The sequence below is a fragment of the Necator americanus genome, chromosome I (assembly GCF_031761385.1).
Source record: "Necator americanus strain Aroian chromosome I, whole genome shotgun sequence".
Taxonomy (NCBI): domain Eukaryota; kingdom Metazoa; phylum Nematoda; class Chromadorea; order Rhabditida; family Ancylostomatidae; genus Necator; species Necator americanus.
Window position 1 is genome coordinate 16,700,355 of NC_087371.1, and position 23,756 is coordinate 16,724,110.

General features: G+C 41.0%; 5 protein-coding genes across 10 annotated transcripts; 4 read left to right on the forward strand and 1 right to left on the reverse strand.

The window, feature by feature from the left end:
- Positions 1-3,676: 3,676 nt before the first annotated feature.
- On the reverse strand, positions 3,677-4,111 carry RB195_005813 (uncharacterized protein; the record flags this gene model as incomplete). Its single annotated transcript, XM_064178556.1, has 1 exon — positions 3,677-4,111. One exon carries the CDS (start codon positions 4,109-4,111, stop codon positions 3,677-3,679), a length of 435 nt encoding a protein of 144 aa, XP_064035592.1.
- Positions 4,112-8,030: 3,919 nt separating this feature from the next.
- Positions 8,031-10,858, forward strand: RB195_005814 (uncharacterized protein; the record flags this gene model as incomplete). 2 transcript variants are annotated; one of them, XM_064178558.1, is made up of 4 exons in its annotated part: positions 8,031-8,085; positions 8,145-8,434; positions 8,993-9,604; positions 10,193-10,858. In XM_064178558.1, 4 exons carry the CDS (start codon positions 8,031-8,033, stop codon positions 10,856-10,858), a joined length of 1,623 nt encoding a protein of 540 aa, XP_064035593.1. The 2 variants fall into 2 exon arrangements, with proteins under 2 accessions (XP_064035593.1, XP_064035594.1); XM_064178559.1 differs by lacking the exon at positions 8,031-8,085 and having other exon boundaries at positions 8,240-8,434.
- Positions 10,859-10,903: 45 nt separating this feature from the next.
- RB195_005815 (uncharacterized protein) lies at positions 10,904-11,422 on the forward strand (the record flags this gene model as incomplete). The annotated part of the gene is made up of 1 exon (XM_064178560.1): positions 10,904-11,422. One exon carries the CDS (start codon positions 10,904-10,906, stop codon positions 11,420-11,422), a length of 519 nt encoding a protein of 172 aa, XP_064035595.1.
- Positions 11,423-11,476: 54 nt separating this feature from the next.
- RB195_005816 (uncharacterized protein) lies at positions 11,477-11,920 on the forward strand (the record flags this gene model as incomplete). Its single annotated transcript, XM_064178561.1, has 1 exon — positions 11,477-11,920. One exon carries the CDS (start codon positions 11,477-11,479, stop codon positions 11,918-11,920), a length of 444 nt encoding a protein of 147 aa, XP_064035596.1.
- Positions 11,921-11,944: 24 nt separating this feature from the next.
- Positions 11,945-23,244, forward strand: RB195_005817 (uncharacterized protein; the record flags this gene model as incomplete). Of its 5 annotated transcripts, XM_064178562.1 has the most annotated exons (10): positions 12,047-12,220; positions 16,259-16,315; positions 17,681-17,743; positions 18,392-18,472; positions 19,328-19,387; positions 19,476-19,535; positions 19,967-20,032; positions 22,110-22,157; positions 22,234-22,317; positions 22,888-23,244. In XM_064178562.1, 10 exons carry the CDS (start codon positions 12,047-12,049, stop codon positions 23,242-23,244), a joined length of 1,050 nt encoding a protein of 349 aa, XP_064035598.1. The 5 variants fall into 5 exon arrangements, with proteins under 5 accessions (XP_064035597.1, XP_064035598.1, XP_064035599.1 ...); XM_064178565.1 differs by lacking the exons at positions 12,047-12,220; positions 19,328-19,387 and having other exon boundaries at positions 16,250-16,315; XM_064178566.1 differs by lacking the exons at positions 12,047-12,220; positions 16,259-16,315; positions 17,681-17,743; positions 18,392-18,472; positions 19,328-19,387 and adding an exon at positions 19,408-19,419.
- Positions 23,245-23,756: the final 512 nt, after the last annotated feature.

Sequence of the window (23,756 nt, forward strand, 5' to 3'; positions counted from 1 at the left end):
TGGCTTTCGAGCGACCAAATTGGGGAAATTTTCGTCTTCTTTCACAAACGGAACTTTTTGCAGCCTCTATGAATTCTTTCAGTACCTCAAATAGCCAGTTCTTCCCACAAAAAGACGCTCTTTCGAATGATGTTGAAATCACTTTTATTTACAAACTTCAAAATTTCAACATTGACTCCGCCCTCTTATAGAGCAAGCGATATTCTATAGCTGGAATGGTTATCACGGCCCAAGCATGATGCCAGGCATCTCACGCCTTCGATAGGTGACTCCTCTGGCGATTCGGCGTCGCAGAGAGACAATAATGTTTCAACACAAATGAACGGTGACGACAATTCTACACATTCATAAAATTATTCTTATTCATAAAAACAGCAGTGATAATTTGAAACGACTGGGAAGAAAAATGACTGACGAAACTAAACTAAGAAATAAAAAAAGATTAGAGGGAAGAAAAGGAAGAAGTGGATATTATTTGAATTAAACTGCAAGACGGAAAATTCAAAAATTTGAGAAGTTCCTATTTTTTCCTCCATAAAACGTTTTAATTTGTTACATGTTTGCCTTTTTCAGAAGGTTTCTTTCCTTTGTTTGTATTTCTTTCCGAAAGCTTGTGAAATTGAAGAAGCTGTATAGTTAATATGACTAAGAACTGTGTAGAATTGTCGTCACCGTTCATTTGTGTTGAAACATTATTGTCTCTCTGTGACGAAGAATCGCCAGAGGAGTCACGTATCGAAGGTGTGAGATGCCTGGCATCATGCCTGGGCCGTGATAACCATTCCAGCTATAGAATATCGCTTGCTCTATAAGAGGGCGGAGTCAATGTTGAAATTTTGAAGTTTGTAAATAAAAGTGATTTCAACATCATTCGAAAGAGCGTCTTTTTGTGAGAAGAACTGGCTATTTGAGGTACTGAAAGAATTCATAGAGGCTGCAAAAAGTTCCGTTTGTGAAAGAAGACGAAAATTTCCCCAATTTGGTCGCTCGAAAGCCATGACCAGCTGTCATCCAATGTTAGCGCCTAATTCACTTCTTGTCAAGAAAGAAGAGTTCTAGGCATGTACTGAATCGCGAGACAGAAGCGTTCATTCTAAGCTGTTGACAGATGTTCAAAAATTGGACCAAATAACGAAATAGAGTAATGACACTGGAAAAACTAGACATTTTCAAAGCTAGAAACTTACAATATAAACTATTGTCAAGCACAAGTTGTTCGCTAAAAATTTCTAAGGAGATTTTTTATAGCTTGAAAAGTATGGCTTTTTATTAATCTTCGATGGAGCACTTTCGTGAATTTCTGAAGAGAATGGAAATTTCGGACCAACATATGATGTGGGGTACCAAAATGCTCTGAATAACCTCTCAATTACGGATGTAATGATCATTTTGTCCAATTCCGAGAAATAAGCGGAAATCCTATGAACACCCCTTCCTTCCATGGAGATGTATCCGCGGGATATCCCAATGGCAGGATTGCGGAGGTGTGAAAGTAATTGACGGGGCTTGAGGAAACTTTGCCCGTTTTCAGGCCACACATTTGTCTAAAGTGAATTCTTGAAGTATATTTGAAATCAGCAGCTCATTTACTTTCGAATGGTATTTTCAAAATTTAATTTTGACCACATCCAAGAATTCCGACGTTTTGCGACGGATTAATCCGTCGGCGATGGATTTTGGGACACAAGTTAGTAGCGGTGTTGTACAATAGAGAGCAGTCTTTGTCCTATCATTTGTTCTGATTTTTTTATAATATGTCTCAGTTGCGGTCAAATTAATTTATTTATTTATTTATTCACATACGCGAATGGTGCACCAAAAAAGAAAAAGGAAACACATTTGTCTATGTCAAAACACTCAAAGAAGAATCGGCAAACTTATTGTCAGTGGGGCCTGACGCAGTCTTTTTCGTGACGGATACGCGTCAAACATGTCGTTCTCCTATTCCAGAAAGTGAAGAATCCTCTCACGACATCTACTCACCCGATCCAAAACGCTTAACATCAGTCTATTTATCTATATGTCAAGATTTGGACGACCAACTCAGCTCAAGAAGGAGCACGTTGGGATCCATTGCGAATCTGATGAGGGATCTGTAACTAAGAGGGTTCACCAACTTTCGTAATCCTCAAACGACTAACCACTACTATTTAGACAAGAGCAAACCAGCTAGAAGATGCGAAAGCCAGTAACATGAGGTTATTCAGAGACAGCTGAGAGAGGATGTAACATGACGGAACAAATAAAAAGGGGCATAATCACAAGATATTAGTATTCTTGTTATTGAGTGAGTTTCAGTGAGCGAATTAGGCTTCATGGATAGGAAGGACGTAAGAACTGGTCATGCAATTAGCTGAAAAAAAGAACAAGTTATGAGAAGGAGGGGAGAAAAAGAGGGATGTAGAAAACAACTAAGAACTATTATTGGAAAGAATCTAGGAGTGGCTCTCATTCTGAGCAAATGGCAGTAGACATCTGAAAGTTTTTAGTATTAGAGAACATGCTGTTAGACATCAATGTTCAAACATCGGCGTAAGTCAACTTTCTTCAAACTCATCTTATTCTACTGTGTTCGGCTTTAAGAACATCACGAGGTAAGATGTCCAACCATTTTGCAGTTCTACAGAAGAAGTTATTAGACATAAGCAAAAAGCTTCTTTGGTGAGTCAAGTCTTGTATACGTCTCCTCCTCAAGCTGACCATACCTAATTTTTTGAGACAATCATTATAGCAGGTCAACGATAGGTTTGCTGACATTCTTCTAAACAACATACGGGTAAAAGCATTCTGCACCTTTTCGAGCTTTGCTATGTGTTTCTTCTTTGAAGGGCTCTAGTATGAGAGCCATATTCAAGATGAGGTAAGACGAACGATTTGTATGAACGAGTGAGAATAGTTGGATTACTGGTGTGGACAATCCGGAATAGTCGAAAGAGGGGAGAGTATGCTTTTCGTACAATATGATGAATACGTTCTGAGGAGTTAAGATTATCATCGACAAAAATTCCTAAGTCTTTTGCAGATTTACAAGTGTTGAGGGTTACTCTGTTCATACTATGCTCAGCCACATCCCCTTTACCTAAATGCATAACTAGGACTTGTCGTAGTTAATGTGCAAATCCCATTAAGGAGCCCAGTCAGACAGCTTAACTAGTGATGTTTGAAGTGCAGTACCTATTTCATGGTAATTCTCATAACCATAGATGCCGTAAATCTTAATGTAATCAGCGTACATTTGGACTCTCAGAAGCGAAGAAGTTCTGAGCACATTTAGTAGGTCGATTGTGTAGATAAGAAACGAGGGGACAGGACTCCACCTTGTGGAACTAAACTGGAACAAGGGAATTTGGGTGAGTACCTGTGGTCAACTTTGATGGCCATACTTTTCATGTTAAGATAAGAAATCATCAGATCTAAAATATGGCCCCGTATCCCCTGTACTGGAGTTTAAAAATCAGTTTCGAGTGACATACTTTATCGAAAGCTTTTGACAGGTCAACGTATGCTATGTCTATCGATTTACCTTGGTTCAAAGGTAGAGACCAGTCAAAGACACTATCAATTAAGCTAGTAGTTGTCGAGGCAGTTCCAATAAACCCATGTCGTTGGGTGGGAATTAGATTAAACGTATCTAGCTAAGATAATAGTTTATCCCTGATTATTTTTGCCATTACTTTCACCGGCGTTGTAGTAAGCCAATAGGACGGTAATTATTCAGCCACTCGGTACCTGGAGTGGGTGTGACAATGGCGTTTTTCCAGACCTCCGGAACTTCACTTAATGATATTGAGATGTTAAAGATATGAGCTAGAGAAGGAGATAAATTAGCAACACACTCCTTATATACAATAGGTGGGATTGCATCATATGTTTCACTAACCGACGGCTTAAGAGATTTGAGGTATTTATAGATATCAGTAGAATGGAAAAACATGTTACTGCATTGTTTTTGGACAGGAGCTATGCCAACAACTTCTGGAGTGGTATCGCCACAGTTTGAAGAAAAGACATTGGCAAAATGCATAGTCAGAGCTTCAGCTTTATCTCCATCGGTAACATATGTAGCTCCTGTCTGATTCACAAGACTCGGGAGCTTTCCATTCACCTTCATTTTCTGCCTTAAGTATAAATAGAAAGGCGTCATAGATTTTCTGCGCGATAAGCGGCGTTCTCAATAAGCTAGGTACTTCCTTATGTGGAAGTCAATGTCAGAACATATATTTTTTGTACAGTTGAACTAAGTAGAAGGTAGCCTAACTCCTCAAAAAGACGTTGCCCCTGAGAGTACAAAGTTTGTACTTGACGTGGTAGTTTCAAGAAAAAAGAGCCAGGAAATCGAAAAGGAACAAATTTGGCCAGACCCTCGTGAACCTATTTGTTGAATTCGAAATAGATGTCAGAACATGAAGAGTACTGATCAATTGGAGCAAACCATTCAACGCCAGAAAAATAATTGTTCAAGGAAAAGTAGTCAGAATCAAAAAAATTTTGGGCGTAGGAATTCCAAGTGCGGACATAGCTACAGGTGATTTGAATTGGACAAGAGCGTGGTCGGATGGGGCTGGCGACGGAAGAAGCTTGAAATCAAGAGCATAGATATAGGGGTAAGGATAATGTCAAGAATTGTATCGGAGTGGGTAGACAGGTTCGTATTTTGAACTAAGCCTGCATTAGAAAAGAAATCTAAGAAAAGCGATGAAGCTGAGTTAAATGCTACAGAGTTGACCCAGTCTATATGCAGATTAAAGTCGTGATTGCATGATGATTTACACCAGCAAGGTTGCTGAGTACTTCTGCAAGTTTTTTTATCATCATCAGCAGAGCTATTTGGTGGACGGTAAACAAATATGAAACGAAGTTGCGACACATTGTCGGGGCAGAAAATCTCAGCGCGAGTAAGTCAGCTTTCAGATCACAATTAGGAGTACCGATCTGGGCACTAATAAAGGCCTTAACAATAACGCAAACTTCACCTCCTCTTTTCATGGACCGATCAGAACGATAGCCATTATAGGGTAGATTACCAACCATCTCAGATTTTAGTAGTTAAGCAGGTTTCAGTTATAAACACTAGATCAGGTTTGTACGAACAGAGAAACATTTGCAAATCATGAATTTTATTGACAATATTACGTGTGTTGGATAAATATGAATCTAATGTTGAAGGGACACCGAGCAGCTCTATTTGTTTCCCGATGTTCCTCTCCTCCCAGAAATGTGCCACAGTTCGTCACGATAGACCACCCACTCTCGCTTTCTTTTACCTTTGTTACGTTCCCGCGCCTCTTGTCTTAGTTCATACTTCACACTTCCTTTCATCAGGTGTCATATTTCTGCATATATAAACATTGGGAAAACCAGTACTTTGAAGTAGATGCGCATTAGCAAGAGTGCGACGCCAGTAAAACAGAAACGGGAGGACGATTTTTACGGGGTGCGGACAAGAGGGATTAGGTTTCCGGGGTCAACCGGGCGACAGCTTTTGCACTGCTGACTTTGACCTCAAGGTCGTCCAGCCTCTCTGAGGAGGACGAAGGGCTTCCATACTCAGGCAGACCACTAATCACGCACTGGCAGCATTTTGCCTATAACAGGGTCTTTGTTCCGTTCAGCAATATAGCTGATGAGATCTGATGCGGACATCCCACTGTAGTCCTGTTCTGTTGATTGAGAAGATTTTACCATTTGCGTCTCAATACCAGAGGTAGCTTGTGAAGAGAAAGGACTTTGTCTTTTTGCAACACGAGTAGATCTAGCTGGCATGATTCGATCTAAGTTTGACCTACCGAATTGACATCGATAAGCAATCAATCACAGAAGCGCGCCAAAAAAAAAGAAAAGAAAAGGTAAGAGAGGTAAGAGAGGATTAATCAGAGGGTTAAGAGACTAAGAGGAAGCTCACAGCAAAATAAATGGTTAAAGTTGATAAAAGTTAGGAATATGGGTGCGAGTATTTAAAAAAAAAGTTTGAAAAGAATGGAGTAAGTGAATTAATGAAGACTGCTAAGTGAGAAAGGTTAGAATGTTAATGAAAGAGTGATAATTGTAAAAAAAAAGAACCTCAGATACACAGAATGTGATAAAATGGATGAACAAGGAGAAAAAGCGTCAATTAAGGCTAAATGCGAATACATTTTAAAAATGCAAGAGCAAGTAATTGCCGCCACCTGACTCACTGCCGCGCTTGAAAAACTGCGGACTTGCAAAGATATAAAACTTTTTATGTGTTTTCACAGAAAGCTTATTTTTTGCGATTTATTGGAAGTTTTTTCAAACATCAGGTGGATATGTTTTTTTCAGGAGGAAGAGATCTATTGAATGGTGTAGATTTCAAAAATTTCTGTATCTTTCAAATTCTGATCAGAAACTACATCAGCCTCTATGGAAGGTTGTTGTCATCTAAGCACGCCGACCCATCAGATAACTTAGGACACACATCGAGCTACGGCTGCTTTACCGCACTGATTACTACATTTGAAAAGGATAGAATAACTACAGAGAAGAATGTCATACCTGCAAAACGATATTTTTCAGAATTGCCTGTTCTATTCCTTTTTTATCCATTTTATCTTTTTTGGTTTTACCTGCATTCTTCGCTTTTCGAAATTGATGTAAAATCATCAAGTCAAAGAAATAATTATATTTAAACGAATGTTTGTACGATGACTGGAATGGAGCAAATGACAAATTACGAATGAGGAAGAAAAATGAAGAATCAGTGAAGTACAAACATGAACAGAACTACCAAAGTGTGAACTCAGGATTAAGTCAAGGATTAGCAGCTCAGTAAGACGGAGCCCCAATTACATATCAGAATCTTCAATTTCAAGGGTTTGCAAAGATTTTTTTACAATTTCCAAGAATAAAGCAGACTATCTCGAAAAATTTCATTTGTAAAAAGAACATTCTTCTCTGTAGTTATTCTATCCTTTTCAAATGGAGTAATCAATGCGGTAACACAGCCGTATCTCGAGGTGTGTCCTAAGGTATCTGGTGGGTCGGCGTGACTGGATTACAATAACCTTCCATACAGGCTGAAGTATAATAGTTTCTGATGAAAATTTGAAAGACACAAAACTTTTTCTTCTCTTACTCTTTCTCCTGAAGAACTTATCCACTTGACATTTGAAGAAACTTCCAATGAATCGCAAAAAATAAGCTTTCTGTAAAAACACATAAAAAGTTTTATATCTTTGCAGGTCCAAATCTGACCGCATTTGAGACACACTATAGAAAAAATCACAACAAATGATAGGACGAAAACTGCTCTCTATTGTATTGTGCCGACTGCCGAACAGGTGGCGACTTAATTTGTCAGCGATTTACAAACTGACAAAAATGAGAGTAAGAAATCCAAAATAGCGAAGTTGTAACTTTAGTTGCAAAAAACACAGAATTCTGTTGAGCTGGAAAATCAAGAGACGAGGTCATCCGACAACAAATAGTTTTCTTGCAGATTTTGTAAGAAAATAATCTTTAGGCTGGTAATGTAGGTCGTTCCTGGAGTTGAAACATGTCACTTTAGTCAAATTTACAAAATCTTCATTGTCACGGAATTATAGCTACGAGAGATATTAAATTGTTCGCAATATTATGTAGATTACAAATATGTTACCATCATTTCACCTTTCAAAAAATATGTTCACGTCAAAAATCATATATCCTTGGGGCGCAATTATCTCGGACTCAGCCTTGTTAATGTGTACCCACAGGTAATGTTTTGGAAAAGTGTTTCTTTGATAGTTCTTGAAAGTTCTAACTAAATTCAATAGGTAGAGTTCGCGCTCACGAATCTATTTATGTACCGATCTTATAATAAAGATCAAATTGAGGCGAGTTATGAAAAAAGACGAAAAAGACGCGGGTCCACGTCTTTTTCGTCTTCTGTCGAAGAATTAGCGATCCTACTGTATCCGGCTGTAGGTGCCCAACGACTGTTCCCGTGACCCTCTGACAAAAAGGCCGTTTCTCGACAGCTAGAGAGAATTGAGTGCGATCATACTCACACTACTACACTCCTAACCTCATCCATGCGCACTCCTAACCTCATCTATTCATGGAAAGATCCATTCCATCAGCTTCGTGGTGTGCTGCTGTGCACAATATAAAAATATCCAAATCTCTAAAATAATCTCTCTTTTCAGTTACATTAATAATTAATGCTATGGATTCACTAAAAGAAATAGCTAACTCCATAGCATTGTGTTGTCGAAGAGTGGCTGGTTCGCATAGGTCGTCTATGCAAGAAAGAATTGAAGCAGGGAGAGGGTTGTCTCATCGAAAGTTTGAAAAGAAACACATTGAGAAGAAGAGAAAGGAAAAATCCAAAAAAGGGCAGAAGAGAAAAGAAGAACAATCAGATCGCTTAAAAAGGAGAGAAAAAAAATCTAAATCAGAAAAGAAGAGAAAAGAAGAACCGCCAACCGATTCAAAGGCATCAAATATAAATTTGTTTTGGTTTCCAGCAAATCCCAGTCTTAATTCTCAGTTTGATATGCTATTTGATGAAGAAGTTTCTGTTAGTACAAAATCAGTCCAAAATCAATCCGTTCTGCTTACCTTGTACTAATTGAAACTTCCACTTCACCGTAAACGTTTCCTTTGTTGTATCTTCGCGTAGTTCTGTACAGCCCTTAAAAGCCGCTTTCAGTGTTTTGACGCACTCATACTAAAGAAAGTCGTAAAAGAGGAAGGCAAACGTAAGCTCTCCGCGTCAAACGATGCTAGGGACATGCGCTCAAACACCTTTTGCAGTGCGCGAGTTCTTCCTGTCTTTTACAAACCCACGCGGAAAATCAAGAGCGACAAAATGGTTACATTGGATGCGACTTTTCACATCCCGCGTTGCATTTGTAGAAAAACTGTGAATATGATGAATCCTTTGGCGTTTTCAGAAAGATTTAGCGGCTGCAGTTCTAGCCCCTACTTAACCGCTTACTCAACTCTATTGGAGTTGTTTTTTTTAATGAGCTATAGAAACCTGTTTTTTTAGGAGCAGAACGATGGGCAGCAGGTCTCCAAATTTGTGATAGCAGGATTAAGTAGTACAACGGGTCGCTCGTCAGAGACCTCTAATATAAGCCGTAGCCGTGAATCAAACGAGCCCATAGATCTCACGCAGAAAACAGTTCGGCAAAGAGGAGGAGCTGGACAATCGGATACGCGAAATAGGTTTGGAAAAATCCAACAGCAATCAAAAGAAGACAAGAAGGCGCAACAAAAATCATCGGACGAAGAGGAGAAAATCAACCAAAACCAGACTAAACCAAAAAGTAACGAATTTGACGAAATCATTGACTACTGGACAAATCCGAGCGGGGTGGGGAAGAAGTCAGACGTTGACGAGACGCATGGTTCGGCTGATGTTCACACAGCAAGAAGTATAGAAAAAGAAGAAGGACTTGAACTTTCCATAGTTCAAGAGCCACGACTCCTACCGAAACATGTAGCTCCCGCTCGACCGTCGGACGCAGAGAATGAATACGACGCAAAACCAATGAAAGGAACTTCGTGGAACACTTCGAAGCGTAAAGTGGAAGCACAGAAAGCAGGATCGCTGACTGGTTCAAAGCGTAAAGTGGAGAGACGTAAATCTTCATTTAAGGTATTTTTGCACTTTTCTCACTCAATATTCGCGCATGGATCGATATCTGAAAGTTTAGGAAAAAGGAATAGTTGCTAAGTGAACTGATTTGCTTAAACTGCGCCAAGATTTCCAATAGTTTTAGTGAAACTCACTGACCATTGATAATTATCCACAACTTTCTTTTCTTACTTTTGGTATAATCGTTGCCGCCTTAATTCTCCAATGAATGGACCAGCTAAACCAGAGAGAGAGAGGACGGACAACAGCGCTTCACTATCAATTGTTAGTGCAGAATGAGGTCATAAGAGCAATTCTCTGATCATTTTACAACTTATTAACAGGCCTTGTCACGTGTGTATGAGTATATATATATATATATATATATATATATATATATATATATATATATATATATATATATATATATATATATATATATATATATATATATATATGGGGCTGCGTATACGAGTCTGATTGCTACCTGCACGTGGTAGCCCTGCTTTAACTAAACGCAATCAGGCGTTCGAGTGTACGCATTGGGAACGTACGAGCTATTATATGGCGAAAGCTTCCCATACATTGCAAAAAAGTGCTGTCGTCCAGCACACCGCCAAAGCCCATAACCTGAAAGGTCAACTGCCTGAAGGGAGGATGGAATCTTTGGCAACAACCATTCGTTTCATCACGCTGAACTGCCGAACACTATCGAGTGAACTCCAACAAGCCGCTCTATCCAGACTTCTGCGATATCTCTGTGTGCCTCTTGCTGCACTGCAGGAAACACGCATGAGAGATCGGCCCGTCATCAGCATTGAAAATTACACCACATACTGCGGCGATGCTGATGAGGACAAAGTAGGTGGCTGCGCGATAGCTGTGAGGAACGATTACAGGAACCTGGTGGAGAAATTTGGCTCAACGTCGTCTAGATGCGCCTTTCTACGACTGCGGGATAGCAGAGGACAAAAACTCTGGATCGTAAGTGCTCACGCACCTACGGAGACCGCTGAGGACAACAGTAAGGACGCCTTCTATGATGAACTCAATGCGTTAATGTCTAAAATACGAAGCCAGCAGGTGGTCATTGTCGGAATCGACGCAAATGCGAAGATGGAACTCGAACAGCAATCCGATGTGCTAAGAAAATGGTACTATGCAGCGGAGCGCACGTCGGACAACGGTGACCGTCTGGTCGACTTGTGCGAACAGACGGGCCTTATCATCGCTTCCACGTTTAAGAGGAATTATCGACGCCATCAGCTCACGTGACAGGGGTCAACCTCTTTAACGCCTGAAGAGCAGCGCAAGCGGAAGATGAGGACTCTTAAATTTCAGCTCGACTACGTTCTGGCGAGGAACATTCCTCAGTCAGATATCCGAAAATCTAGAGCTGTTTGGGACGTCGCGTTCGACTCTGACCACCGTCCAGTTCTTCTCAGCTTCAAGCTACGGTTCCACAAGAGAAACCGAGGAGTTCCTCTTCAACCGAAAATCGACATGGCAGGTCTGAAAGACGATGAATGCAGAAGAAAATTCCGCCAACGTGTGTCTATTCATGTTGGAGTACGGACCAGGAAGAAGCTTAGCGATGCGGATTCCTTCACAAAGTGCATCCAGGACGCTGCAAGGGAAACGCTCCCGGTTCTATTGCCGCGGAGGAAGTTTGCCTTTGCATCTGCGGAAACAAAATCCACACACAATTCTGTATGTGTCGCGCCCAGCGCTGGTGACTTCAACCAGGAAAAGCGTCTTAGAAGGAAGCTGCGTCGTCAACTGCAACAGGACCGCGATAACGAGTGGACGCCAAGAGCGATGGAGTTTGAGAAGGCGTGAGAGGACGGGAACCCGCGGAAAGCCTATGCTCTACTAAAACAGTATAGTGGCAAAATGAAGAGATGTTCTCCTGTCCTCAACACTGCCAATGGAGTAGCTGTCGGTGAAGCACCCCTTTCAATTTGGAGAGAACACTTCAAGACCTTGCTGAACCGGCAAGCGCCGTCAGCTCCTGAACTCGGGCACGCTATCGTAAGACCGACATATGCGGTTAACGAGGAGCCACCGACCGAGTCGGAGGTTCTAGTCTGTATTCAAAAAATGAAGAATGGAAAATCTGGTGGAGACGACTGGATTAGCGCAGAAATGCTAAAATATCTTGAGATGACAAAGATCATCCGTTCAGTGTGGATAAACGAAAGGATACCTGATTCGTGGAGACACGCCATCATAATTCCCCTCCACAAGAAGTTATCTGTCACGGACCCAAGGGATTATCGAGGAATCTCTTTGCTGCGTGTTATAAACAAGGTACTGGAGCGCATTATCCTGGACTGATTCATTAAACATCGCGAAGAAACAATGCGAGATGAGCAAACTGGTTTTCGTCCTGGCCGATCTACGATTGACCAAGTGTTCTTCGTTAAAAGTGTGATCGAAATCTGGCAGCGGTATTCGAAGCAAATGCAACTAGCGTTTCTGGACTTTGAAGCCGCGTTCGACTCTCCTCACCGAGGGCGTCTTCTAAACGGTCTCCGCGCCGATGGAGTACCAGGAAAGTTCGTTCACTTGCTGGATGACATGAATCAACGAATAACTGCTGCAGTTCGAGCACCAGCTGGATATACAACACCTTTGGTAAGTGGTAACAGGAGTAAGACAAGAAGCAGTGGCAGGACCTTTCTGTTCAATTTCGCAATCGACGACATTGCGAAGAACAGTCGACCAGTGTCCTGCCGACATTGTCTTAGCACCATCAGGGTGCCCCTTGACTGACCTCGAGTACGCCGACGATGTCGTTATATTCGCGGAAAGCAGCAACATGTTGTCAACCTTGTATCGATGTTGGGTGCAGCCTATGGATTACGTCTACTACACCCTGATAAATGCAAGCAGATGTAGATCTCCTCGAGACCACGAACGGGAATCAGGGTGGACGGACAACCGATAGAACTCGTCGATGAGTTCTGTTACCTGGGCTGTACGCTGAAGAACAACGGCAGCTACGAGAGAGATGTTCAGCAAAGGTGCGCTAAGGCCATTTCTGCATTTAAGTCCTCAACGAAATGTCTGTGGTCGACCCTCATCACCAACGAAGTCAAGCTGCGAATCTACATATCCGCAATTCGCCCCATCATGATGTACGGATCGGAGACTCGGGCTGCACCGTTTACGTTGATGGAGAGGCTTGATTGCACGGGAAGGAAGCTGATTAGACCGCTGCTTAGCTACTTCTGGCCTAGTGTATGCCACCATGAGGATCTTCACGTAGAAATTGATGTTGTATACCGGCGGATGACATGTGGAAGATATCAACATTTTGCGCTACCATCGAAAGTGGTCTTCGCTTCTTTGGTCAGATATATTAAAAAGACCGGCAGATCGCCTTGTCCACCGAGTTCTGAGGAGTTTGTTGGGTTCGAGCTGGAAGAAGCCACTTGGCCAAGAGCGGAAGTTTTGGACTAAGGTGGTGAAAGAGGACCTGAGAACACTCGGCGTGTATAGACAGTCGGGCGAGACTTAAACTTTCGCAAGATATGGAATAGCGACGAATGGATTGACTCCGTGCAAGCTCTCACAGATAATCGAGAAGGTTGGGCATAGCTATGTTCAAGGACGGCACACCTCGGCGAAGGTACGGGTAATCGCGTCAGACGATCACATCAGTCCACCGATTAAGTCAGTCAAGTCATACTGGTTATATAATATTATAGATATAATATAAATTGTACAATATATATTGTACATGCATCTAATATATAATAATGTAATATATATTCGGACTGGTATATTATATATATATATATATATACATATATATATATATATATATATATATATATATATATATATATACCAGACTGAATGTCCGGCTTCGGTGATTAACGAAAATTAATATTAGTGCCGTTTTCTATGAAATTAGACTTGTGTATCTCCAATAATTTTTCTTCCCTTTTTTTAAATCATAACGGCGAAAGATTTCATAGTCTTCTTTCTAAACGCGTCAGTTCTACACTTGGAGAGCATTCAAACTTCAGCTTCATACACTCCTTACCAACATATTATAGACAAAATTTGAAAGCATTACTCAAAACATGGTTTTTTTTGTTTCCCCCAAAGTTATCAAAGAATGATGTTTTGGGATAAAATGACGTGTAAAATACCATCTTACTGATAAAGATAACGTTCTACGTCAAGTAATGTAAACTGTTCGCCACTATTTAAGCAGCCGTTTGCATGCAATTTACACTTTCTGAGAAAGGCATGCTACCAACTTGAGGCGAAAGAAGAAGGAAATAGACACGCGGAGGAGCCATAAAGGTGAAAAACCACGCGCCCAGTGGCCACGGCCATGAAACATCCCATTTACCTTTGCGACATGCACACGAAGTTATTGCGCACCATTTCCATGCCGCGGGACCCGTAGCACCTCATTTTTGGAGTTTCGTTCCACACACACACACACACACACACACACGCACGCACGCGCACACACACACACACACACACACACACACACACACACTGATGCAAAATTCTGTACTGGTGAGGGGCCGAACCATCGCCGTGCACCTGCCTTTTTACTGTTGTCCAAAAATTAAATTAGTTTCCTTCATATGTTAGTGAGAGTAAATAAACTTTTATGTGAATGTGTACTTTCAAATTTGCAAACTATCATGCTATATAATAACGAGCTTATTCTGTCACTTGTGTACGTCTGTGTATGTGTGTATTTCAGTCAAGAGATTCCAAAAAGAGAGGGAGACGGATACCATGGCGTCGGCTTGGTGCGCTGCAGCTTCAACGCGGTAAAATTGGGTGAGGTGGGTCCTGTGGCGTCGAATTCGTGCACCGGAGCCAGAAAGCTGTAGAGTGGGGGAGAGACGGGTTCCACTGCGTCGAATTGGTGCGCGGGAGCCCCAACGCGATAGAATGGGTTTCTATAGTTCCTTCGCATATCTATTTCCCAGGATGTCTCCCTGATGTTGCTAATATCTTTTCTTCAAAGAGAGGAAACACACGCGAACGGCTGGTTAAATACAATACATACTATCCAACAGTTTATGCGTTCGTAGATCGTTGTTTTTATCAGTACGATAGTGATATTCACGTCATTTCATGTTAGCGCATCATGCTGCACTAATAGTTGAGAACGGAGGAAACTCATACTTCGAATAATGTTTCCAAATTGTGGAGGTTTGAGAGAAACACAGATGTAAAATCAAGTTTGATTGTTCTCCAAATATAGAACTGACGCATTTAGGGGAAAACCATAAAATCTTTCACCTATGCTTACTTTTTCGGATAAAAAAATTGTAGAAAACGTTGATAGAAAAAAAGCAGTTCTAATTTTAAAAAAATCGCTACTGTTATTTCTTATTGACTGTTGAAGGCGACCGAAGCGAACACCAAAAAAAGCCTGAGGTCCGGCTTTAGCCAGACGTTTGGTTGTTCTCTAAATGTAAAACCGACGCGTTTAGGAAACTATGAAATCTCTCGCCTTTATTTATAATAAAAAAGAGGAAGAAAGCGTTGTTAGAAAAACACAAATATAATTCCACATAAATTCCCATTACGGTTAGTTTTTATTGATCAGCGAACACCACAAAAAGTCTGATTCTGGTGCGATGGTTTGCCTGAACCACAATTTCCGCATCAATCAGTGTTGCCTCAGTAGCGATATTTGGAAATGGAGTGATGGTGAGTGAGTGCGTAAATCCTCTAAGAATCTTTAATAAGTCTTAAACACTTTTCATGTAATTTGGGCCCGTAGTAATTAATAACTCGACTTATGGTCACGCCAGAAACGTGTAACTTTAAACTTACACAATATTGCACCACCTCGACGATAGAAAATGTGATGTGAGGGGGGCATAATAACATATTGTAGAAGTTTTATTGTTCTTCATGCCCCTTCACACTACCTCAACCGAAAATTCGAGTAGATGGTTGTTCGCCCACCTAATACACTTGCTGAATTGTGCGAAACTACTTACTTTTCACTTACCCAGGGAGAAGACTTCGTATTACCAATTATGCAGCCTAACTTCATCTTAACGCGATTGTCTAACAATCTGACGAGTGAACTCAACCTTGGTGGAACTTAAAGGCATCACCCCACGAATCTGGAGTGGTACGGATTTGCGGTGGAGTATTCGTATACGGGATCGTAGATTATTGAGAGAAGGGAGATTCCTTCCATTTCTTCCTAATTGCTGTAGAAAGCAGCCCGGAAGATACTGCTTCGAGCGTTCCGGCGCACTATTTTCCACAAGGAGTTCGATTGGAGCGCGCCAGCCTTGTGCACACTTACTTGGCCGTTTTTTACGGCACTTAGGAAGAAATGGACGGAATCACACTCCTCTCCATAATCTACTATCCCGTGTACAAATATTTCACCATAAAATCCACACCACCTCAAATTCGTGGTATGCTGCCTTTAAGACTTGGAAAATTATATCGAATAACCTCAAGACATGTGCAATGCAATATGTGCAATATGCAGACATGATCATCATTTATTTCGAGCTTGTGATGAATGACTGCATAACAATGCAGTGATGAATAGTTTTTAAGATTTTCTGACAAAAATATAGTACCGAAGAAAAGCAGTACCATCCTACACCATCGGTCCGTGCGCAACTTAAAAGGCGATAACTTCTAGCAATGTTACAGAAAAAAGGAAAGTTCCTATTTTCAAAGCGTGCAACGAATCAGCCTAAAACGAGCAAGGTGAGTAGACTTTACAAAAATAAGTTGTGAGCTGTTATCGTGAACCGGTTCTATTGAAATAAATCGACAGAAAACGTAGGGGTAAAAGATAAAGAAGCTTCGCGCCGATGAAGCACCAGAAATTTAATTACCATAGTTAACATTCATCAGTTAGGTGTAAGTGCAAAGTGCAAATCCGCATTGTGGGAACTGAAACGAGGTATTAGTTGGGTGCTCAAGAGGATAAAGAATGAAACAATCGATGAATCAATCCGCTTGAGATGCGCCACCGCATTCACTTCAATTCAGAATCGTTTGAGGTGTACGAACGTAACTAGCCTATACTTACGGTGGCTAGCCTGTGTACCAGATCTGTTTTTTTTTCCTCCAGTTAAATTTGCTACCAATTCATCGAGAAAGTGAACTTTACGCTGCAGCGTACATAAGCAAACGAAAATCAACCGCTACACGACGCTCTTGTACATTGTCAATAGAAGCGTTCAAAGAGATTTTCAACGTTGGGTTCTTCTCGCTAGTAGCTAAGATCTGGGCTCTTTCCACGTACCACGGAAAAATGAGACCAATAGCAATTACATCTGCCAATTACATCTTATAGAAAACAGACACACCGGCAACGCTCGAGATATTAGTTTACACAACGAAAGCAATTTTCACGTAATGAAAAAGCTTACTGGAGAGACCGTCTAACAAACGGGGTTTTTGCACATATAATAATATTCACTCTATACAGTGGCAATTGGCAATTCCATAGGCGTGAAGAGTTATCTCGTAGGATAAACAGATCCTTCTAGTGTTCTTGATCCAATCGATATTTGGACTTCTAGGGAGAAGATTCCGCGATTCCTAACTACTTTCAAAGCCCAGCCTACTGTATGGAAGAAAAATAAAACATCGGAATCTGTCGAACGCCACTTTGAAGCGTTCTTCATGCTGGTTTTCTTTAAAGGCAGCATACCACGAATCTGAGGTGGTGAGGATTTTAGGCGGAGTATTTGTACACGAGATAGTAGATCATGGAGAGGGGTGTGATTCCGTCCATTTCCTCCTAATTGCCGTAAAAAAAACGCCCCGGAAGATGCGCGCGTGCACAAGGCTGGCCCGCTCCAATCGAACTTCTTGTGGGAAATAGTGCGCCGGAACGCTCGAAGCCGTATCTTCCGGGCCGTCTCCTGCGGATTAGGAAGAAATGGACGGAATCACCCTTCTCTTAATAATCTATGATCCTGTATACGAATACTCCACCGGAAATCCGTACCACTCCAGATTCCTGGAGTGATGCCTTTAAAAAATATTTGGAAAATAAGCCGTTAGAGAGTGCGTCATTGAAAAAGTCAAATTCTAAAATCACATAACAGGCGACTTTAGGACACGAACGTTCAAAAACTGGCCTCGAAGATATCGTCCCGTGAAAGTCTTGCGGGGCAAAAGGTGAGCATATTTGGAGGAGCATTATCGATTATTGCATAACAACTACGAAAATTCTACGAATAGCGTTAGATCACTGGTATAGAACGAAATGATGTATGCAATTATATTAGTAGTTATGCTACCTATTAATTTGAACTCTTACATGTCTACGCGCAAGTTAACAGTTACTTCCAAAGCTTGAAAACCTCATGTTGCACAAAATGTGCGTTTCCGTTTCCTGTGAAAGTGAAAAACATAGAATGATTGCTCTCTTGCAGCTGCAACGTTCGGTTTTCGCTTAATTTCGTCCTTTTTCAAGGTGTTTCTTAGGACTGGCAGCAAACAAGCCGCTCCACTTCCAATAGCTGAAATCAGTGCCCCACCAAAGATGTAACAGTTGTTTAACGTTAAAGAAGCAAGAAATTATTCAATTAGATATAGGTTCGAGCGAAGGAAAGTCGTCATCCCTCAAGTCTTCATGTTCTTTTATAGAGTGATTCACTTCCCAGAAATAAGAGGATCTAAATCAATGTAATCATGAAACCGTTTCACACTAACTTCCTGGATTATTACTTCTTTCAACTCCAGTAAAAAATGCAAGATCACCTAGTCGGCTGAAGCGGCGAAGAAGTTGGAAAGTATGCACTGATGGATAATCATAATTTACAGGCAAAGAACAAAGCTATAGCTCCAAGAAAAGCGTCAGCTGAATCGTTTGTTCCTTCAAAATTGCCTACATGGCCGAAAGTGGTGAGTAATCAGTTATCGGGGATTAGTCATCAACAATAATTATGCTATGTAATAACGGGCTTAGTCTGTCACGCGTGTGTGCGGTGTGTGTGCGTGTGTGTGTGTGGTGTGTGTGTGTGTGTGTGCAGTGTGTGGGTGGCGTGTGTGCGGTGTGTGTGCGGTGTGTGTGCGGTGTGTGTGCGGTGTGTGGGTGGCGTGTGTGGGGTGTGTGTGCGGTGTGTGTGCGGTGTGTGTGCGGTGTGTGTGCGGTGTGTGTGCGGTGTGTGTGTGTGTGTGTGTGAGTGTGTGTGTGTGTGTGTGTGTGTGTGTGTGTGTGTGTGTGTGTGTGTGTGTGTGTGTGTGTGTGTGTGTGTGTGTGTGTGTGTGTGTGTGCGTGTGTGTGTGCGTGTGTGTGTGTGTGTGTGTGTGTGTGTGTGTGTGTGTGTGTGTGTGGCGTGTGTGGGTGTGCGTGTGTGTGGTGTGTGTGTGTGTGTGTGTGTGTGTGTGTGTGTGTGTGTGTGTGTGTGTGTGTGTGTGTGTGTGTGTGTGTGTGTGTGTGTGTGTGTGTGTGTGTGTGTGTGTGTGTGTGTGTGTGTGTGTGTGTGTGTGTGTGTGTGTGTGTGTGCACTGAGCCACTATGTTTATGTGATCTGAAGTGGAACGTTTTCTTTCACAGTCCGATGATGTCGTTCACGTCATTTTATGTGTTACCGTGTTTAAAACTGAAGCTTGTATGTTCTCCAGATGTAGAACTGACCCGTGAGAAAGAAAACTATGAAATCTTTCGCCTAAATTTATTTTAAAAAAGGCGCTGCTACAAAAACAAATTCTAATTTCACCGAAAATGCAACTACTATTAATTCTCGTTGAGTGAAGGCGAGCGAAGCGAACACCACTGAAAGTCTGAAGTCCGGCTTTAGTCGGGCATTCACACTGGTACTGTAATAAAGCAATGAATGTTACCAAAGGCAAGAAGTTTCCGCGAATTCTGGCATAAACCTAACCAAAGACTTGAGCTCTTCAGGATAAACCAACAAAACAACAAGCAACAAAAGCATGCTCTGCAGAATTGGTAAGACCGCAGGTTTGTCTACTGCTCGCTGGATTTTCTAATCGTTACTATGTGCAATATTTACCTATGAACCGCATCGGAATTGGACATAGATTGCAGGAAAAATACAAATAATCGCTTACAGAACAAAAATAATTCTGCTCAACAAAGTAAAGGGGAGGATATCATTGGGGTTAGGAAGAATAAATAAAACATCTTTCCAGGCGTATTACAAGTGTTACACTAATCAATAACATTCCAAATTCATTTTCTATCAATGTTAAGAAAGAAACAGTTTAAGCACAAAGCTCATCCCATACTTTTTCGCTTATGTGCATACTTCATATACACAACAAAAAAACCCAATTACCACAGAACATTTGTTGATCAATCACTTTTGGGGAAGCTTTCATCCGATCATCTTATGACAAAATTTCTAATGGAATTGAATGTAAATTTTCCAGGAGAAAAACACCAAAGAAGGGCCAAGATTAAAACCATCATTAGCTGAATCAACGCCAAATTCACTTGTAAGTCGGAACATACGTCACAATTTCCAATGTTATATAGTAAATATAGGGGCGGGTGTGGCGCAGTCGGTTAGAGGTCCGTTGTAGCCACACGGTCGAGGGTTCGAATCCGCCCCAGTGCTGACCAAGCCTTTCATCCCTCCGGGGTCGATAAATTGGTACCAGACTTGTCTGGGAGGATAAAAAAAAAATTTTTTTTTTTCTTTCCCCCCCCAAATTTTTTTTTTAGCCCACCCCCCTTTCAAAACCTTAAAATTTCAAATTTCTATAAAAACGCGTTGGCGCATCCCAAGTGGATTGATACGCCAGTGACTTTGTGACTTTTATAGTAAATATATATATTTATTCATTTATTTATTCGCATACACAGATAGTGCACCAAAAAGAAAAAAAACACATTTTTCTATGTCAGGATAGTTAAGAAAAACTCGGCAAACTCATTGTCAGTGGGGCCTGACGCAGTCCTTTTCGTGGCGGAAACGCATCAACATGTCGTTCTCCTACTCCAGAAAGTGAAGAGTCCTCTCATGACATCTACTCCCTCAATCCAGAACGCTCAACATTAACGGCTTGTTTAACATATCGGGATACGAACAACTTAGCCCCAGCAGGAGCACGTTGCAATATAGAGTAAATCTGACGAGAGACCTTGAGCGAAGAGGGTCCACTAACTTTCGTGATCCTCAAACGATTAACCACCACAATCTAGACGAGACCAGACCAGCTAGAAGATGCGGAAGTCGATAAGATGAGGTTATTTAGAGATAGTATAGAGAAGAGGCAACATGACGGAACATTTTAAAAAAGTGATCAAATCATAAGATATTAGTATCCTTGTTAGTGAATGAGCTTCAGTGAGCGAGTTAGGCTTCATGGGTCAGAAGGATGCGAGGACTGGCCATGCAGTTAGCTGAAAAAAGAATAGATTTATGAGAAGGAGAGCAATGAAAAGAGGGATATAGTAAACAACTAAGAACTACTAGTGGTGGGAATCTATGAGCGGTCCGTATACTGAGCAAATGGCACCAGACATCTGAAAGTTGCTAGAATAAGAGATGCATGCTGTTAGACATCAGTACTCAAACACCTGCGTATGTCAACTTTCTTCAAACTCATCTTGAATATTCTACTGTGTTCGGCTTTAAGAACATCACAAGATAAGAGTTCCAACCATCTTGCAGTTCTATAGAAGAAATTGTTGAACATAAGCGAAAAGTTTTTATGCTGAATTTTTGCGTAATGTGAGTTGAAACCGCCAGTTCTTTCATGGACATGCATTTAGGTAAAGGGGATGTGGCTGGGTATAGTGTGAATGGAGTAACTCTTAACACGTGTAAATCTGTAAGAGACTTAGGAATTTTTCTCGGTGATAACTTTAACTTCTCTGAACACATTGATCATGTTGTACGAAAAGCATACTCTTCCCTTTTTCGGCTTTTTCGGATTGCCCACACCAGTAATCCAACTATTCTCACTCGCTTATACAAATCGTTCGTCTTACCTCATCTTGAATATGGCTCTCATACTTGGAGCCCCTCAAAAAAGAAGCACATAGCGAAGCTCGAAAAGGTGCAAGATACTTTTATCCGTATGTTGTTCAGAAGAATGTCAGCAAATCTAACGGTGACTAGCTACAACGATCGTCTTAGAAAATTAGGTATGATGGGCTTGAAGAACAGACGTATATACTCCGACTTGATCTTTTGTTTTCGAGAGATATATGTTGTATTATGATGTAAATATCTCCTTGAAAACTGCAGTCTTTGTGGCTCCGAGCACAGAAGTAAGGGTACAAAGTACTAAAACCGATTGAATATCATAGTATCTCTGCCGGTATGCGCTTTCACAATTTCTACAATACTTCGTAAAATACAGAAGCTACCAAGATGAAAGAAACAGTCGGCGCTGAGATTCTGCAACCGCAGGCCACGATGCGCGTCCGACAGGATCGGACAGGACAGGTCACGTGGGTCGGACGAGGAGTCTGACGATGTCAGGCACGGTTGTGGAGAAAAAAAACTTCTCAGCTGGTCGTAAATTTTGTAAAACATAACATAAAAACCAGAACTGTTTGCAGGAAAAACCATTACAAGAACGACACAAAAAGAAGTCTGCGGAATCGACGGTGAATATAGCAAGCGTTAACCTTATTCATAAACGATTAAACAATATACGTAAAGGAAACCTCAAAACTGCTTTAGAAATCATCAGAATCCATCAAAAAAATCTCACAGAGACGGGTGGTACAAAAATCAGCTGAATCGTTGTCTGGAAAAAATCAACAGGTAATTTACTTTACTTAATATCACTGCTTATACTACTCATTACTTAATTTATTTTAATTTTTCGCTTCAACAGTTTTCGGTTCGATGAGTTAGAAATCAGAGACTGAATTAAAATTAAATTAAATTGGAAATTACTGAACAGCACTAGATCAACGAGTACATGAAGAACTGTACTCCAAAACAAGATGAGAAGTTGACTTATCCACAGCGCTAGATAAACTTAAAATTTATAAGACAATTCGGTTACGATAGGTGAGTTTCAACAATACATACAAAGTTGTATGTGACCGAGAGCGTTCAATTCGAATTTGCCACTCGTTCTTTTTGACTCCCACACCACTCTTCAGAAAATGTAGAAAATGTTTGGACTCCGTTAATTAGTGAGATTTAAAGAAGAAAAATGAAGCGAAAATAACATTCCCATATCGAATTATAAAAGCTTAAGATAACCTTACAAGGAGACTGGTCACAAAAGGTTTGTTTAGGCAGAGGCGAATTAGAGTAATAGCTTAACTCGGTTTCCATCGTATTTGTGTACTTTCTTTCATTTTAAGGTAATCATTCCTTCAGATATCTCAACCACAAGAAAAAACGCCATCTCTCAGACAACCATTAGCCAATGTGGCGCCACAAAAATGGAAAAATACCACAGTACCGTCACCGAAACCTAAGCAAATGGCGCCAACTGTAATAACACATCCAGTTGCACAACAACCCATAGTTCCGCGTCCTAGAATACCACCGACTGCAACACATGATAGCGGAACACCTGCAAAAAGACCTGAGCAGCAGCATGGGGCAGATAGAGCGCCTGGAGCTGGATCCAGTGAACATGTCGCGACGCCAGAATTCGAGAACATGCCAGACGATGTAAGAGAATGTGCCCGATTAAAGAAACAAAGCTCTTTCGATAGATCCGACAATTGATCGCATCAAATCTGCCCCAGTCTAGAAGGTCATGAAATTTTGGCACTTTAGAAATCATTTCTGCACTATTTCATAGGAGAAAACAATGATGTCTCAAGAGAATAACATCTATTTGATAATAAAGTTAACGAGATTTGTTGCCTGTTTAACACAGTATTTACTAGAAATGTTGATAAGAACTGAATTTAGTAGAATGTAGAAGGAATGGTAGAGGTGAAGCAATCAACTGCATCGTTGACTAATGTCAACACACTCGACTCACATGTTGTGAAGAACCTCATTCAACCTGTAGGTAATAGTCACCGTCGTTCAATAAAGGCTGTGCAGTAAGAATGTTAAGGACTATCTTCCGATTGAAAATTTTCGCTCAGAGATATCCAGTATGCCTCATTAATTGTTTGGCGTGTAAGAGATCTCTCCGAACAAAAAGGCCAATGTGATTAAAAAAAAACATCACATGCGCCTCTAAAGACAATGTAATTAACAATTATCATGCTGTTTGATACCATAAG